Raw genomic sequence first — 18,179 nt, 5'->3', positions numbered from 1 at the left:
ATGTGGTAAGGCGACAGAAGTGATGCGGATCTGAGCCATACGTTTTCTACTCTGGTGGCAGCGGAGGTAAAAGGGGTGGATCAAAATTACCTGAAGGTTGTGGGGGCAGCCAAGGAACCGTATTGCCTCCTGGGCTTTGTTGAGTACTTTTTGGGAAAGGTGGAAGACTTGGTGGGAGAGGTGGAGACGTTTTTGGTAGAGGAGAAAGACTTGGAGGGAGAGATAGAAGACTTGAAAGTGCGGGTGAAACAGTAGGTAGAGGGGATGGAAGACTTGGTGGGAGAAGTGAAGGACTTGCATTGGTGGAGAAGGAGGAAGACTTGGAAGTGGAGAAGAAAGACTTGAAGGGAGTGGTGGAAGACTTGTTGGGACGGCTGAAACACTGGGCGGGAGAGGCGGAAGTCCTGGAGGGAGAGGTGAAAGGCTCGGTGGTAGGGATGGGAGACTTGATGTGTTGGATGGAACACTGGGTGGAAGGGGTGGAGGACTTGGTGGAAGACTAGGCCGTAAAGAGGGAATGGGTGTTGACACACTATTTCCCACCTTCTCCTCCTTCAATATTCTCGGTTAGGAAGTTTATCCACGGGAGATACTTGTTGACGTTAGCAAGAACCCACACTTCAAAGCTCTGGCACATCCTTTTCCCCAGGAAGTTACTCCAATCTGTATCCACTGCCGACGATTCATTGGGTTCTTGCATACAAGAGGTCCTCCAGAGTCACCTTGACAGCTGTACACACCTCCCTGACGCAACCTTGCTCAGATCATGTTCTCAGTGATTTTATCCCCATATGATTGGTTGTGACGACAAGCCCAGTGGTCCACTATTGGTATCTTGGCCTGCATGAGTACGGGTGAGGTAGCGCCATCTTCCTGAGTAGTACCCCAACCACTAATACATTTTGTACCTGGTAGAAACTTATGCTCTGGTTCAGATAAACATATATATAGTGTTCACACGGCCGGTGAGATTATATTGGTGGGTTGCTCGAGTTGTATCAAAGCCAGATCATTGTCCGTCGTAAGATGATCTCAACCTGGATGGATGTAGATGCGATCGATTACAAAATCCTGCTCGAATCCCTCTTTTTTATTCAAGTCATCTTCTTCTGTTAATTAAAGACGTAGAAACCTCATTAACACGACGGTAAAACGAGTAGGAGGTTTTGGTGCGAAAATCGTTTAACAGGCAGAACGATGCCGTATCTCAGCGGGTGATAAACAGGGAGTAAAGGGAGAACTATCGTTCAATTTACAAAACAACGATAGGTCAGACTGACGTACATGACCATCCACCGCCATGCGTAGGGCTGGGTACTAATTAGCCGTTGCCAAAAAGAGAGAGTGGTTTCACCCACCAAGTCTAATAAACATCATTTTCTTGTTTGCAGTGATATCAAAGCAGTGTGCCGCCGTAAGAACTCATTCAGGATCCACCAGAGATCCACCACAAAACTGTTTCCCCTTGTCGGACTCCAACGCCCAGATCATGGCAGCTTGCCAAGGCGACGCATTAGGCTTGGCGACAATACCACCGACAATCCGTGTGTAAGTTACAAAACGTTATACAACTCTTTATTTCGTTTCCCATGTTCAGTCCACGCGGGACTGGTAAAATGAGGTCATTTACATTGTTAATATTATGGGATGACCCATGCGCTCGTACTTGCAGAGGTCAAAATTCGGTGTAGATGTTCGTTTGTTTTTCTCACGAGTGTTTATTCACATTTTCCTTCGAGTCCACAAATCTTTTAAGTATGTTGTCACTGTAGTATTTCCGTTTTGCTTCAGTTTTTTACGTTTGTTTCCTTTTTGTACAGTCAAACCAGATCTTCGTGAGATTAAAAACTTATTCGAGTATTCAAGTCTACACCGTGTTCCCGTCTTACTGGTTCCACACAATTGCAGACCTGTTTTGAAGGAGTTTTCGATTAAAATTCTGAACAGGAGTCTCTGTCCATCCAGGAGAGAGGGTGAACCCAGGAGAGAGGGTGAGTTCTTGCAAACTCTCAGGGAAGCCTTATGAAATGCCAGAGGCAGGTGGGGGGAGGGGGGGGGAGGGGGAGGGAAAGGAAGAATTGTGGACGCATACAATGGGCTAGATAGCTTCCCTCCAGGAAATGGCAATACTCCTTTTCGCGTCATATTACAGCATGTGGGATAAGCTCCAAATAAATTGAGCACTGACTCGTGTTTTTTTAAATTCATTTAGATCAGCCCAAAATTTTACTGCTACCCAAAGAAAACTCGAGAGCGATGAGTTATATTAACAAGAAAATTATGAATGGTTCATTAAAAGTTCCGGTACAACATACCTGTACATCCACCCAGGTGCTTGCTGGTCCTAGATGCCTGGAAACCTTTTCCCGTGTCTGATTCATCCGAAACAAGTTTTACATACAAAGAGGTTCCCTGCGCATGCACTTTAGCTGGAGGGCTAGAACCACAATAACGACCTGGAAATATCGAACACTTCGATACGGGAAATTGTTGTATATTGCAGATTTCGACAATGAATCAAACAAAATTAATACAAAGGATGAATTCGTACATCATATAGGTCAACGAACACGTAAATGGAGAAATTTTACCATATATATTTACAGAAACATATTTCAGCTGAAGTTAGATGGAAGTTGGTCGATGAATGACTATGCGGATATAATGGGAGACTTGATGTTGTCTATTGCTTGATGATGTATACTTTTAAATGAACACAGCAATGTTTATTACTCATATACAAACCGATCAAATTGGAGGATTCCTTATCACCATCTCTGATTTCTAGATGGTCGTATTGCATTTTGAACTTTCCTCCACATCAAACTTGTCAAACGTCAAAGTTAGAGAGTGAGTAACGGGCACAGTTATCAACCATTCATATTCAATATTGGTGAGGTATGGTTTGCAACATCCTGGAGTCTGAAAACTACCATTCTCGTCAGCGAATGTAGCCCCGCACTCTTTGGATGAACAAAAACTACAAAATTAAATTTTCACTATTCCATTTTTTTCCATCCAGTCTTCAATTATAACCAACAGTGTCGCTAGGAGAGGAAGATGGCGGCTGCTCGGTCTTTCAGGTCTCTAGTTTTGGTGGCTCTTATTGTGTTATTTTTTCATCTTATATGTTGTGACCTGCACCAACAGCTCGCTAAGATTACTGCGCGCCATTTATGGAAAACCAGGTTCCTCCATCATCGTGCTTCGAGCGAAAAGTTGTTTTTCAACTCGGTCATCTTATTAGAGTCTCTTCGGCAAAGCACGGATTCCGAAGATCTCGCGTGGGTTTTTCAAAATGGTCGAAACATGGCCAGACTACGTTACTAGTGGCCGGATACGACCCACCCATGGATATAACTATCTACTCAGATATGTCTACGAATCCTGGCCCACAATATGGGAAAAAGATTGAGTCTTTACCTACAAATAGTGAGAGGATAAAACTAAAACATCGGTTGCGCTATTATTCAAATTTGGTTCAAGTTCCATTGACTACACCGGGAATTGCTTACAACAATAGACCACGGCTAACGAGGTGTTGTGTCTTAAATGCTCAGCCAATTAGAAACAAAGGGCCTGACTTTGTTAACTGTGTGTGTGATTCTGAAGTCGACATTGCTATTATTACCGAAACCTGGTTGAAATCTGATGATTCCACTGCTAGGATTGCTGCTACTCCGCCAGGATATCTGTTATCTGATCATCCTCGCCCTGATAGAAATGGTGGTGGCACTGGTATTTTGGCTCGGGACTCGCTTGTTGTTAAACAAGCTAGAGCGGGTATTTGTGATACTTTTGAGTACTCTGAGTGGATTATTGTCTCTGGCACCGCTCGCCTACGCCTAGTTGTCATCTATAGGCCGCCCTACTCATCAAGTCATCCGCGTACTGTGGGTATGTTTGTTACAGAATTTGCTGAGTTCCTAGAATCGGTTGTCATGACAACTGAGCCTCTTGTGCTGGCTGGTGATTTAACATCCATGTTAATATCAAGACTGACAATGATGCGGCTCACTTTTAAGACCTACTGTCATCGATGGGCTTACATCAGCATATTGACTTTCCTACTCATATCTCTGGGAACAGTTTGGATTTGCTGATATCCAGGACTTTGAATTCTGATCTTATACAAGATATCTCTCCTCTGGAGAGCTACTACAGCGACGCTCTATGCATCTAATGCCCTGTGCATCTAATGTTCTACGCATGTAAAAATCATGCTCTAGCGTGAGGAACCAACGCTTTTAGTAGGAAAACCGTAGATGTTTGGGTTAGCTGACCGTGAGAGTTTCCACTGTGTATCCGTTTATTTTGCTAAAAGGGGGAAACTGGGTGGCCTTCACTGAAGCACATTGACGGGCGCCAAGGAACCAATTGAACGTTAACAGCTGCGCACAGGTACCACACGCAGACAGGACTTCAGTGTAGGTAGAACTCAAGGTAAGCTTTACCAACACAAAAATGACCACCTATGAAACTAATTATTCTCAATCATAACAAGCGATTAAAATGTCTAGCACAGTAAGAAGGAAATCCGCGAACTGAGCCAAGTTCAAGCACACACTAGAAATAAAAGATCAAAACTACAGATCTACCAAAATAACACGTAGGCGCCAAAGGCAAGGCTAAACAAAACAAAAGCTTAACTGAAAAAGTCTCAAAATAACAATTTCCAATTTTAACTCACAACATTCCTCCCCGCCTAAATCAGGCATCGTCTTCGATGCGGACGGTAGGAAAAACTATGTTTGGAACGGATACTAAGTCGATAATTACGTATTGTTCGGTTGAGTAGTGTGCACACAAAATCACTTCAAGAATCTTCAAAACTATCTGTCAATTGTTGCCCAAGTCGTTCAATCGACCATTAATTGACTGTTTAAAATCATCTACACTAGAGGCTGACATCAGATCTTTCAAAATAAAAACATTTTCAACTCTTTTGACGCGCGCATAGTAAGTTTGCTAGCCAGAAAAAGGTAACGAGAAGCTTTCAGAGCGAACAACACTTCGCAGAGTTGGTTTTCTGCGAACGAATTGCAGTAGTCACGCGGAAAAGTGACGCGAAAGACGTCACTCAAGAACCGTTCGTGGACCATGAAATTATTACAAATTTGGATAAACTCGGAGACGTTATCTAACTCCCAGTCCAACGATCGACTGAAACACAAAAACCCTAACAAGAAATTAGTGGTTTACCATGAAAAAGGGCGGTTAATTTGAAAAACTGGTGTTGCTTGTCCCGAACAATAGGCGTCGTATTCGCATTTAAATAAAGCAAACAGACCGCTAACTGACGCTAAATACGCAGCCGAGGCGTCGTTCAGGATTGTAGAGAAATTAAGTAAGGTTATTGTTATTACGTAATGCATCATCGAAAGTTCAGTTCAGTTCAGTTTAGTTCCTTGAATAGTTCGTCTTGGATAACTTGTATTCCTCGTCTACGTTGGGGTCGTTTGCTGAACGAGCTTCCTTGGAGGCTATTTTCGGACGATAGGTCCTCTTGTGCTTTCAACATTGACTGCCGGTTTTATATTTGGTGACTCTCTGCAACGGCTGTTGGCAAGGTAGGTGGACTGGCAGGTGTGGAATGTCGCACAGATATTCTGGAGATGCACCGGGAAAGAATACAGAACACAATGAAATTGACCCCTGATAGACCAAGTGCAACGAAAGCAATATACTCGATGTAAGTGGTTTGAGTAGTCTCCTCTATCTGATCAATCAAACTGTCTGCCTTCTCCAAAGCACCACTAAGCTGGCTATCATAAAGTTGAAACAACTCGTCAAAGTTGTCATCACTGTACGATTAATCTTGATAGGTGGTGGAATGGTCAGTGACTTATGATGCAACTCCAGTGTGGGAAAATCATCTGAGCTTGGATCCCACTGTACATATGAAAGTGTGTCCGTCGAGAATAAAGGTAACGATACCATTAGTCTCTGGGGACAGGTGCCCAAGCTAGTCTCCATTCTAACAAAACTTACGTTGCAAGGAAAGTTATAGATGCCCAACGGAGAAATGTTAAGCTTGCCATTGCTCAAAGCCAAAGTTCCAGAAGTGGTGGAAAGAAAATATTTGCGTCCAAGATGAACTAATGGATGGATATGGTCGCCCTTCGAAGTGGGTTGGTGATTTCGTGGGAAGGTCTGAATTCCAAGCAAAACCTAACCATTGCAAGCTAGAAACTGACTTTAAGACATTCATAGGGCATAAGAAACCTACTTCACTTCTGAAATACCTATCTAATCAGTCTAAAGAGACTACCTGCCTTGAATTTGGACCATTAATTAAAGCAAGGTTTGTGTGTTGGACAGGCCCTGAAAAGCATTTACCCGAAATATTAAACTTAAGTGGAGTCAAATGTTGTACGACGGAGAAACTATCTTTATCTGCAATCTCTGGTGCTAACAATAAAGTATTGACAGTCAAATCCTGACCGCTGTTTTGGACATCGACCAATGGGCTAGCCAGAACAGACAAACCTTGTTCCAATGCTGTTATAGTCAACCTCAATGAATGATCAGTAGAAAGTTTGGCAGATAAGTGGGAGGACATAAATTTAGGTCAATCGGAATAGCCTACTAATGATTTTTCATGTAGATGGGATCTCTGACCAAAAGTATCTTGGATTTCAAAAAGTCTAAGGAAAGCAGCGAAAGCACGATTAATCTCGGCGGTATACTTAGAAAGAAATTCCATTGTCATTCCCTCGAGACACTTGGCTGAATTTGCAAATTTTTCTAGTTGTTTCTTCCAGTCAGTAAAGGTATTTTGGACCATTTTTAAATCCTGGGACAAAAATAATAATTTGCTGTTCATTTGATCAGTAAGTTTGAACAAATACACAATTTTTCCGTCGAGAACTCACACTGATCACACTTTGTGAAATAGACATAGCGTAAGTCATAGCTCTCATTTGTGTCCATTTACCGATAACCCTTTAATTTGATACCAAAACGAAAATCTTTGTATAAGACCTTGAAGTTCCTGGTGAGAAAAAAAAAAGGTGGAGATGAATTTACTTTACGAGAGTTCATTACTTGCTTGAGTTTTCCAAATCATCAATAAGTCGTCTATCTAAAATGTTTTGTTCTGGTTCCCAAGTCGACTGACTTCTGGGAAAGTTATGCTACTTGACGAGATATTCCATTTTTCCTTTCTTTTTACGAGATTTAAGAATTCGTTCAGCTTGAAAAATTCTATCGTCGTCTGTCACGGGAGGGTCTGCACTAGGTCTGGTCTGAGACTCTGAACGCAAGCCCGAATTGGTAGAATCCGAAACTGGCGGTTTAGAACTAACATTCTCATCGAAAGGAACCTCCGACTCAAAGCAGTCATCTGGGATATCAGACTCATCAAGATAAGGCTCACTAGGATCATCAACTAACGGAGGTTCGATTGGTCGTAAGGACGGACCAACAAATGGCTTCATTCGATTTGCATGTACGGTGAACTGAGGTAACTTTCTTATTACAATAATCTCACTAAGGTCAAGATCACGCCTTTGCAATTCTCGTATTTTTGCTATTTATGGCTCCCCTTTCTGGAGTGAATTACATTCCCTTGTGTCATGAGGACGTCTGGACAAACTATCCGCATTGCCATGCACCTTACCAGGTCGATGGAAGATCTCAAAATCGTACTGTTGTAAAAGTAAGGCCCATCTTGCAAGACGGCCAGAAGCATCCTTAACGTTCATTAGCCAACGTAACGAACTGTTATCAGTAACAACCGTAAATTGGCGACTCTGAAGGTGGGGATGAAATTTCTTACTCCCTTCTATTAACGCGAGCGCCTCCCTCTCAGTTGTGCTATGATTGCGCTCTGCACTATTCAAACCACGACCGTTATAAGCAATCGCTACTTCTTTACCATTCTGGACTTGAGCTAAGGTAAATCCTATTCCTGTAGAACTAGCATCGACGAACAGTAAAAAGGGCTCTCTAAAGTTAGGATAAGGTAAGATAGGAGTGGACACTAAAGCACGTTTCAACTTGTCGAAAGCAACGACACACCCTTCCGTCCAATTGAAAGAAACACCCTACATAGTCAATGTATTCAGGGGAGTGGCTATGTGGGAAAAACCGTTGACAAAGCGCCTGTAATACTGATTAGCGAGACCTAGGAAATTGCTGAGTTCCTTGAGATTAGTTGGAGTAGGGAATTCCTGCACAAGACGAATATTTTCTGGGTTGGGGCTAATACCCTCAGGAGTTACGATATGGCCATTCATATTCTACCCCTTGTTTAACAAAATTACACTTCTTTGGATTCAGCTTGATATTAGCTTCACGAAGTCTCCTGAAAACCTCTTCTAAATGGGGTTAAGTGTTCTCCAACCGATTTGGAAAATACAATAATATCATCGATATATATAAGTGCAAACCGATATTCCAATCCTCTCAAGATATGGCCCATTAGCCTCTGGAAACTCTGTCCAGAGTTTGTAAGACAGAAAGGCATTACGAAAGGCATCAGAAAAAGCAAACACATCACGGTATTTACTAAACAAATTACGAAACTTAATTTTGTCATCAGCTGACAGAATACTATCAGATAAGTCAGGCAATTGGGAATAATAAATCTTTTCCGACTGATGGTCGCCACTAGGAGAACGATGACTTTCAGACAGCTCTTCACTTGCACTTAGCTCGAAAGTAGCTATGTTGCGATCTACCTCCTCAAAATTAGCTTGACGGGTCCTACGGTAAATTTTTACTGGTTCGAAAGAAGGATTAACCAACCTCACAGGGATCGTACCATCTTTTGCAACACTAACAAGCTCTGAAGCTCCAAAGATAGAATAACGATGACATAAATCAGATTTTAGAGTAATAATGCCGCTAATATAACTTCATATATTCATCATATCTGATTTATCATCACGGGTTATTACGAATCAACTTAACGGCCTGCTCCCAGTTGGCTTGTTAGCTCAATTGATAGAGCGCTGCACTAGTATCGCAGAGGTCAGTGGTTCGAATCCCGTACATGCCTGATTTTTTTCAGGTCTGATTTTCGCTATTGCATAAATAGCGCTTTCTACTGCGAGGATCGTGCATCATACGTATCTATAACCGCAGTTCAAAATATATGAACTTCATATATTCATCATAAATGCCGCTAATACTATTCCCATCTGCTAATCCCGACTCTGGGGGAGGATCAAGGTTTCCCGGAACCAAAATCTCTGATTGAGGTGGAATAATAAAGGTATGAGAGGCGTGCACTGATGAAACGAAGGCTTCGCCTTTTAAATCATCATCACTATCTATAGCGACGCCCTCAAAAGGAAAGGGATTAGAGGGAAAACTGACTAACTCACTCTGAAAAACAACTTTGAAACAATATCGCAGAAGAAAATCTCCACCAAGAATAACATCATAAGACAGTTCTTCTATCACACATACTTTGAAATTAAACACACAAGAATCAATAACAAATTCCATCGAAGTCTTTGCTGTAGTAGTTAAACGAGAACCATTGACTGTAGTCACACTTTCTGAATCAGGCACACTAAAATTAGGGTAGGCGTGACGCAAATACTGGCGCCACACTTTGGCGCTTACTGCTGCGACAGCAGCTCCAGAATCTATTAAACAACGAAAATCATGCGCCTCAATACTAACAGGTAGGAGGGAACTCTCAAGCACAATAGAAATACAAATATTGTCGACTTGGTCATTCACGAAATATTGAACGCGACTTGAGTTCGGCTTCACAAAAGAATCCGCAGAACTGGAGCAGAGATGGGTTGCAATGCTAGAATTATCTAAACTCTTCGGGACGGATGAACTTGTCGATTTCTGTTCGCTATTCTCTATATTACTATTACTCAAAGGCATGTAGTCACCACATAAAGTTTTGTTGCTATCAGGTACCTTATTTTGCTTAGCGTTGTGTGACATGACCTCCGAAATAACAATATCGTCACTACGTATGATGCACGATCCTTCGCAGTAGATAGCGCTATTTATGCAATAGCGAAAATCAGACCTGAAAAAAAATTAGGCCTGTACGGGATTCGAGCCACTGACCTCTGCGATACTAGTGCAGCGCTCTACCAATTGAGCTAACAAGCCAACTGGGAGCAGGCCGTTAAGTGGATTCGTAATAAACCCGTGATGATAAATCGCTATTGCATAAATAAAGAAACTTATTTATCATCACGGGTTTATCACGAATCAACTTAACGGCCTGCTCCCAGTTAGCTTGTTAGCTCAATTGGTAGAGCGCTGCACTAGTATCGCAGAGGTCAGTGGTTCGAATCCCGTACAGGCCTGATTTTTTTTCAGGTCTGATTTTCGCTATTGCATAAATAGCGCTATCTACTGCGAAGGATCGTGCATCATACGTATTTAATACCGCAGTTCAAAATATATGAACTTCATATATCCAAATATCGTCACTACTCAACATATTATCAACAACAACATCTGCTTGTTCAAAAGCTAGGCTGTTTCCTTCGACAACAGCTCTTTTAAAGCTTTGAGGCTCTTCCTTTGAGACCTCACACAAACACTAAGAGTTTTATCTTGAATAGACAAAGCAGAAAACTTCGGCGTACTGGCGCCTGAAAATAAAGTCGCGTACCCTTTGCTAGACACCGGAGGTCGTTTAAGTACTTCCACAGTACTTGTTACGACTACTTCAAACAACTCAAGTAGCTTAATAACGATAGCGAGAACAACGGATAAAATAACGATGATGCTACTCTCCGAACAAGTGCCTTGTTTTCCTAGTCTACTACTCTGAGGAGGGCGACTAGATGAATGTTTTGGCGAAGTTTGATAACTACCTTCGACAATAACTGATGTTGCGCTAAATTAATTCTCTCATCTACTGAAATATCGGCAGGCCTGGCTTTGCTGAAAGCAAGTTTATCAGCATCGCACGATCTACCCGATAAATTCCGATCTACAACTCTCATCAAAGGCTTTTATACAGTCTTTGACGCCCCCATCACGGGTTCCTTTTCTAACGAGACAGGGGCACTTTTCACTTTCCCTGCTGCTTAGACTGCCGCTCAGAAGTATTTCGACCTTTATTCTGATAAAAATCTTGTCTATCACCTCCACGACGAAAATTTCTAGGGTCAGGTTTTGAGCGACAAAAATAATAAGTATGTCCTTTTCGACCACAATTATAGCGAACTGCGTTGCCAAAGCGAGACCGAAAACTCCTTGGCTGAAAAGTCTGGTTTGAGCGTTGATTATAACCACTGGGTCTGGTACCGGTATTGCTTCCCATCAACTCTCGAAACTCGTCTCTAATAATTTGCTTCATCTCGGACTTATTCACGTAAGGGTTTTGACCTAGAGCTGGATATACAGCACTAATTGAGTTATCCTTAGGATTAATTGCTTTTGAGAGTTCTTCTAGAATTTGCGCCGATACCTCCTTAGGGTTAAAATCTGCGCGTTTGTTTGACCCTGCGAATACCGATTCCTTTAACTTAGCGAAATTCTCTGCCGCTTCCAAATTTTCGGGTTGTTGCATCTAAAGGCTGATAGTTTCGAAAGAAACTGTTTGGGGCTGCGTCGGTGGGAGTAACGAAATAATTTGGATATATCAACAAAGTTGAAGTGGTAATTTGGCCACCGTAACGATTACAAAAGCTGACGTTTCGAGCGTTAGCTCTTCGTCGGAGCGACGACGAAGGGCTAACACTCGAAACGTCAGCTTTTGTAATCGCTACGGTGGCCAATTTACCACTTCAATTTTGATTCTTTCTCTAATTGCCGTCGTTGCCCAAGCGCCTGTCTCACACGCCATTCGCTAGGTCCGAGGCAAACAACAATATCGCCGTTATAAAAATTGATGTTTTCAGTGAGTGACCATTGTCTGACACGTTGACGCAAGCAGCGATATTTGTACTCTATATAATACTGACATATTGATATATTACGATAATACTGCCAATTGTTGTTAAAAAAACATTATGGGTAAATTAAGTGATTCATAGTCTCGCAGACCGTATATATTTACTCATGTGGAACGATGGAGCAGGTCACATGTTCCATGCAACAAAAGAATTAAATTAAACATGTTAAAAGCACGTTTAAATAAATCATTTATTTATCTATTTATTTATTTACCGTAGATCCATACTTAATCTCCAATCTGTCATATTTGCATTTTTTGCTGTGCTCGATATCAAGAGACTTAAACTCTAGTTCAATCACTTGTGACGGCTTCACTGAAATAACCCAAGCGCATGTTACGTCAGTAGGGTAATGTCCGGGATAATTGGGGTGATGTCACTGAGCCATTTGCGCCCGTCAACGTCTTGCCACAGTCTGGAAGTAAATAAAATTGTGTTTCCTTAAGTATTCAGATAAAAGGGAGCAAACCTTGTGCAACCTGTTTACAACTGCAACACCATTTCAGTGTTATGTGTTCAGATAAATTGCGCTTTTCCGGTGGCCATATGCATCATTTGACTGTGTCTATTTTCATAATGGCTCTCAGTTTGTCCACCCCTGGGATTCCACGTGCCATAGCTAAGAGTGATTATAATTGCAGTTTTCCTCCAGGTTTTGCTCAGCTATCCACCTAAGACTTACGGAAAATTCAGTGCTTTAACAAGACTTTACACCAATAGTTCTCTCTTCTATGAATAGCTAGAGCACTTCACGAGCTGTTACAGCCCGGTTAATAAGTAGGTATGCCCCTATTTTAACATGACGGTGGGATAAGACCGCGACAGCAAATAGACCATTGTTTGCGTGCCACGGTCATATTCTAACAGAATACTTCATAGAGCCTTTATACAACCTGCAAAGCATTCATGATCATGCTGAAACCATTTAATAATTATTACAAGTCTGAGGGAGCCTTTTTCAGCTTAGAAAAGCTTTCAATTTTTATCTTTTTTTTTTTTCATAGCTGAGCTCATATCTGCCTGCAAACTTAAAAGCTAGCGGGGGGCTTCAAGCTAAGCCCCTATAGTGCTGGAGTTGCTAATTTAACATGAATAAAGGCTGAACGTTTCTAAAGAAACTATAGTGCTGCGTCGGTGGGGGTAACAAGGTAATTTGGTTATATAAACTAAGTTTAAATTGTAAATTGGCCACCGTAACGAGTTAAAAAGCTGACGTTTCGAGCGTTAGCCCCGTTAGCCCCATTCGCTCTGAGGAAGGGCTAACGCTCGAAACGTCAGATTTTTAACTCGTTACGGTGGCCAATTTACAATTTCTACTTAGTTGATATAACCAAATTATATTTAACATATATGTGTATGAACTGAGAATGTTGATTCTTACCTCACGCGTACATTCACCGGTAACATTGACACTCACAGCCACTTGCTCAATTTGTCATTCAATTACATCTCCATTGCATTCTCAGGAGATAGCCACTTAGTGAGTTATTAACTACAAGTTGAATAAGGGCTGCAAACCACGTTATGGTCTTAAGAGTCAGCCGTTGACAGGAGCAAATAGCTCCGCGATAAAGGGTTGACCGGCTTAAGACAAAAGCTTTTCGAATCTCCTTGCAAAGATTTATTTACCATGATCAGCTTCTAGTCAGTTATAAACAAACTGTCTCGTTTTTCTGCCAACGCTCACGCTCTACAACGGTTCCTTTAAACCAAATGACCTCCTCCAAATGCAGCCTCAATTTTGTTATTTTCAATCGTTGTTTGTCTTCCCAACTTTGAACAACCCGTTTTGCTCACTTGGTATTGGCCCACCTTTATGATATTTCTCTATTCTACTATACTAAAATTCTACATTCCCTTAACCGATCACTTTATTAGGTTCATGAAGAAACCCGAAAATACTTCAAACCCACTTTCAATTTGGTGTCGAAACGCCAGAGAGCCAATCAGATAGAGGTTAACATTATTATTATTAGCCAACAATAACTTAAAGTAAAAATGAGCAAAGTGCTTGAAGCGCGCGGAAAAATGCAAATGAACAAGTCGCAATTTGCTTTATTTTAATTTCTTATTGGTTTAAAGGGTGGTTGAGTTTTGCCTGATAACAAGGAAACTCAAATTACCATTAGAAAATTGTAAGCTCTTTCACCATCCTCCTGATCGTATTCTTTTTCATCTTTCTTTCCCAAAATTTAATTTCGATGCGAAAGGAATCCAAATGATTCGCCCTTGTTATAGTGCACGGGGGAAGTGAGATCGGACGAATGTGTCATTTACATATGTCGTTTATTGTAGCCGTCCACCGTTTGCTTTCTTTTCGAATCAGATGTTTTTTTACAGATCGAGACAAAGAAATAACTACATGCCTAGATTTTCACAGCCTGCCGGGTAGTTCATCACGCTATAAATTATGAGCAGCGACGACAAAAACTTTGATGGGCCATTTTAGGCTTGCCATAACCAAATGCAACTCTGTGCGAGTATTTATAGAGGTCATTTGAAAAGTTATTTCCATCGAAATTGCCTTGGCGAGAACGAGTAACTACACACGCCCGGCTTCACTCCTTTCTTCACATCTATTATTAGCTGAAATCCTTATTGAAGTAATATGGCTGTTTCACTGCAAATCATTTTAACCATTTCGATCCTTTTTACACTATCGTGTGACCTCTTAGGGATTTTCAAAGTTGTAGTACCATTGATATAACCGCTTGCCCAATTGCTAACGTGAAGAACCTCAATAGGCGGTCATTTTGTTTAACTGAAGGATGGCACGCCGCAAAGTTCAAGAGTTTTATAGCTGTTCCGACACAATTCACGGCATTAAAACGGAGGCAACGTCTTCGACCAAGCAATATCATCATGACATGGCGTTTGTCATATTAAATACTTCCGCTCAGCCATCTCAAGCCGTTGGTCGGTTGACCCTTTTTGACCAAGCAACTCCTTGAAGTTGGATTTCTAAGTTTTCTGCAGAGTTTCACTACATAATTTTGCATATAGGTGACAAGAATAAAGAATCACATCAACTGAAAGGTACATGATTTTGGTTGATACTACAATCTCCTGTTTTATTTTACACTGTATTATATTATAGGGCAGCTATGAAAGCATTACTCTCCGATTAACAAATCTTAAGTAATATGGATATATCAACAAAGTTGAAATGGTAAATTAGCCACCGTAATGATTACAAAAGCTGACGTTTCGAGCGTTAGCCCTTCGTCGAAGTAAACCGAGACCTCAAATCTTTTATTTGTTGTTGCGAATCTTAAATATGTTTTTAATATACTATCGACGTTATTTAACTGATGCTTCGATGAAAAACATATCGGTTCTTTAGGATGTTTTTATCTTTTTAAATATAGAAACAAAACGTGTTTAACATAAAAGCCAGGTGGTAGGCTGGCAATACTTCCCTCATCATCCATGGCATCCAAACATAACAAAAACAAACTATTCATGTTTTGTCTTAAAACTATGGAAATGGAACAGAAAAAATAACACCTCAATTAAGTTACAAATTAACACTCAGCTATTCTTAAAAGAAATGCTTTGATTGAAGCTTCAGTTCATGTGTTCATGAACTTATTTACAAAGGTCTGACAAAAGGGAATAATGTTTGGTGAAGTGATCTTTCAGCGGCCTGCTTTGAGATCTGAAATCTTGTTAACCTAAGAAGTTCTTTATGTTGTAAAGCAGTTGTATCCGCTTTTCATGCTGCGATATACTTTTCTGTGTGTTCATTATCCATGATATTAGAAACAGATCGCCGCCATTGGTCTTCCCGCCCGCTGTTTCTTTCTTGTCGTCACAGCGAATAAATCCAAGTATCTGAGTCCACGTTATTAAGGTCAAAATAATTCGGAGCTCGACTAATTTCCGCTCCCATTTCTTTCTGACTTGGATCACCTTGCTCCCCCAACAAATTTGTCTCACTCACAGCATAACGCTTTAAAACATCGCTAGAGAAGGCCGAATTAAAACTTTTTAAGCGGGGTTTTTTCCGTGGTGTCTCTTCTGGTTGTGGGTCGTTCTTGACACGAGGGCATGAATTTTTCTTGGTGAGCTTTGGTTTCTCGATAGCAGCAAGAGGGCTTTCAGTGTTCTTATCGCTGCTTTTATCAAAACTTGAATTTAAGTTGAATTTCTCATCCACATAAGCGCCGAAGCTCTGGGCTAGAAACTGCTGACTTGCGCGTAAAACTTCCTCAGAAAGAGCTCTCTTAGCCTTTGGAGTCCAATATTCGTAGTTCTCGATATCACCACTGGAACGTAAACTCTCAGTTTCTGAGCTTAATGTTGATCCGTCCATGTAGGGCTGTAGCAGATGCTCTTTCCCAGCTCTAAGAATTGCTGAAGCTAAAAGGAAAACTATTCCCTCTCCCTTTGCGACATCTATTGCAAGTTGACCTTCGTGCGACGTTGCAGTTACATCTACGCAAGAGTTAATGAGGAAATTTACTACATCGACATGTCCGCCAAAAGCAGCGTAATGCAAACAAGTCCATCCGCGCTCATCCCGCAGTTCCAACTCGGCTCCATTCTCCACCAATAGCCTAGCCATTTCTAGCTGACCAGAGAGACAGCTGCGATGCAAGACTGTGCTCCCTTTCTCGTCCTGCTCATTTATTCTCGCTTTGTGAAACTTCAAAGCAAACTTGAGTTGTGCAAGGTCATTTGCCTCGATCGCTATATTAAATACTCCCGCTACACTTGTTCTCCTTTGACGATGTGCCATAGCAGGAGTCTTTGAGATTGTTGTATCTCATGAAACATAAATGCTATATCACTTTCGTCTTGCACTGCTTAAAAAATGACACAAATGATTAACGGTTGCGTAATTCTCGCTTCAACAAGCGCATTATTATGGAAATTACTAACCGGTTCAAAGTATAATAAGCTTCGGTTTATTCGGATACTGTCATGAAAACTTCTTTGAATACAAAGCATGATTTATTTGTTAAGCAGTTTGAGTAACAATTATTTATGCTTTTAGATGAGTAAAGAAGTTGGAAAGCTTAAGACAAAACTAGCAGGAAGTCAAGGAGTTTTAGAAACTCAATGCGATTGACTTTGGTCTTAAATAATCGGCTTGGCTTGTTTAGCTTTCCAACTCTTGAGCAGAAATGATAATCCAGATCGGAATTTTAAACGTAACTGCTTTTGATAAGAATTTACGATACTATGATATATAGCTCTCAACGTGGAGAATCGGTTAAATATATGATGATTTTTTTAATATTATTGTTTCTTAAGGTGGAGGTCGCCAATTAAGGTCGTTTTGAAAAGGGGCCAAATAGTGAAAAGAATGAAGAGATGGACAGAAAATTACAAAGCCAAACTTCTTATAACCTTTTCGCAAGGTTCACAAACTATGACGTGGCTCCTAGGGAATTATGTAAATCTCTGTAGCATTCAGAAAATAATGGGTGTTTTCATACTAGCGCGTGACAAACCATAACAAAAAAAGAAGTTAACATCTAATGAGAAATAAATTATTGCACTACCTTTTTTTCAATAGTCCATGCTTACCAATGCAAATTAAATACAGTTCACTACTCCTAAAGCTGTACATATGGATTAAATTAGCCTTTGGTGCTGTGTTTTTTAATTCTTCTCAATTAAATGTTGTTCAAGGTGATACTGGTTTAATTTTCATTAAGTCTATCACTTCAGTTTCATTAAGTTAAGCTTACAATGAAAGACAATAATGCCACCAAAACCACAACATTGTGCATCGGAAACCACATTATTTTGTTGAAAGGGTAAGTTTCACGATCATTTGATACCGACGTCAGATTGTGAAGTAAAAGGCCATGAAACTGAAAGGCTCAGTATTAGGCTCAATTGGATCTCGCGGAAACTACCATCAAACTGTAACTTCCTTGTGCTCTCTCTTGATAATTTATCTAAAACTGATATACCCTAAAGCGACAACACGTGTCGGTCAATCTGAAAAAATCCGAAAAGAAGTTATGAGCTTAATTCCGATATCTGCTTGATTTTATCATTGGCGACAGCCGAAAGGACGCCACAGCAAGATTAAGCTTATGATAAATCAGTTATCCATTGTGTTATTTCTGTGCATTGATCATTTATCCAGGATTTCGGTACAGGGAAGATCATAAAACTCTGTGGACAATATTGCTCCCTGTTATTTTTTAATTCGAGGGACAAATTGAATATCCGTTAAGCTGCCCCGGTTCTTTTTTTAATTTTTCCTTGCATAGTTTCAGGGATCCGACTTTTTCCCGGTCATGCAGTCCTATGTGAGTCAAGAAGATT

General features: G+C 40.8%; 1 protein-coding gene and 2 pseudogenes across 1 annotated transcript; 1 reads left to right on the top strand and 2 right to left on the bottom strand.

Annotated features, from left to right (window-relative positions):
* On the bottom strand, positions 1-15,322 carry LOC111337743 (ovochymase-1-like; annotated as a pseudogene).
* Positions 2,958-8,474, top strand: LOC148736528 (uncharacterized; annotated as a pseudogene).
* LOC111336884 (uncharacterized) lies at positions 13,985-16,733 on the bottom strand. The gene has a single exon (XM_022943060.2). The coding sequence runs from the start codon at positions 16,630-16,632 to the stop codon at positions 15,703-15,705; it is 930 nt and encodes a 309-aa protein (XP_022798795.1). The 5' UTR covers positions 16,633-16,733; the 3' UTR covers positions 13,985-15,702.
* Between the last annotated feature and the right edge of the window lie 1,446 nt (positions 16,734-18,179).

Source organism: Stylophora pistillata, chromosome 3, assembly GCF_964205215.1.
Source record: "Stylophora pistillata chromosome 3, jaStyPist1.2, whole genome shotgun sequence".
Lineage (NCBI taxonomy): Eukaryota > Metazoa > Cnidaria > Anthozoa > Scleractinia > Pocilloporidae > Stylophora > Stylophora pistillata.
This window is presented reverse-complemented; position numbering and strand designations above follow the sequence as displayed.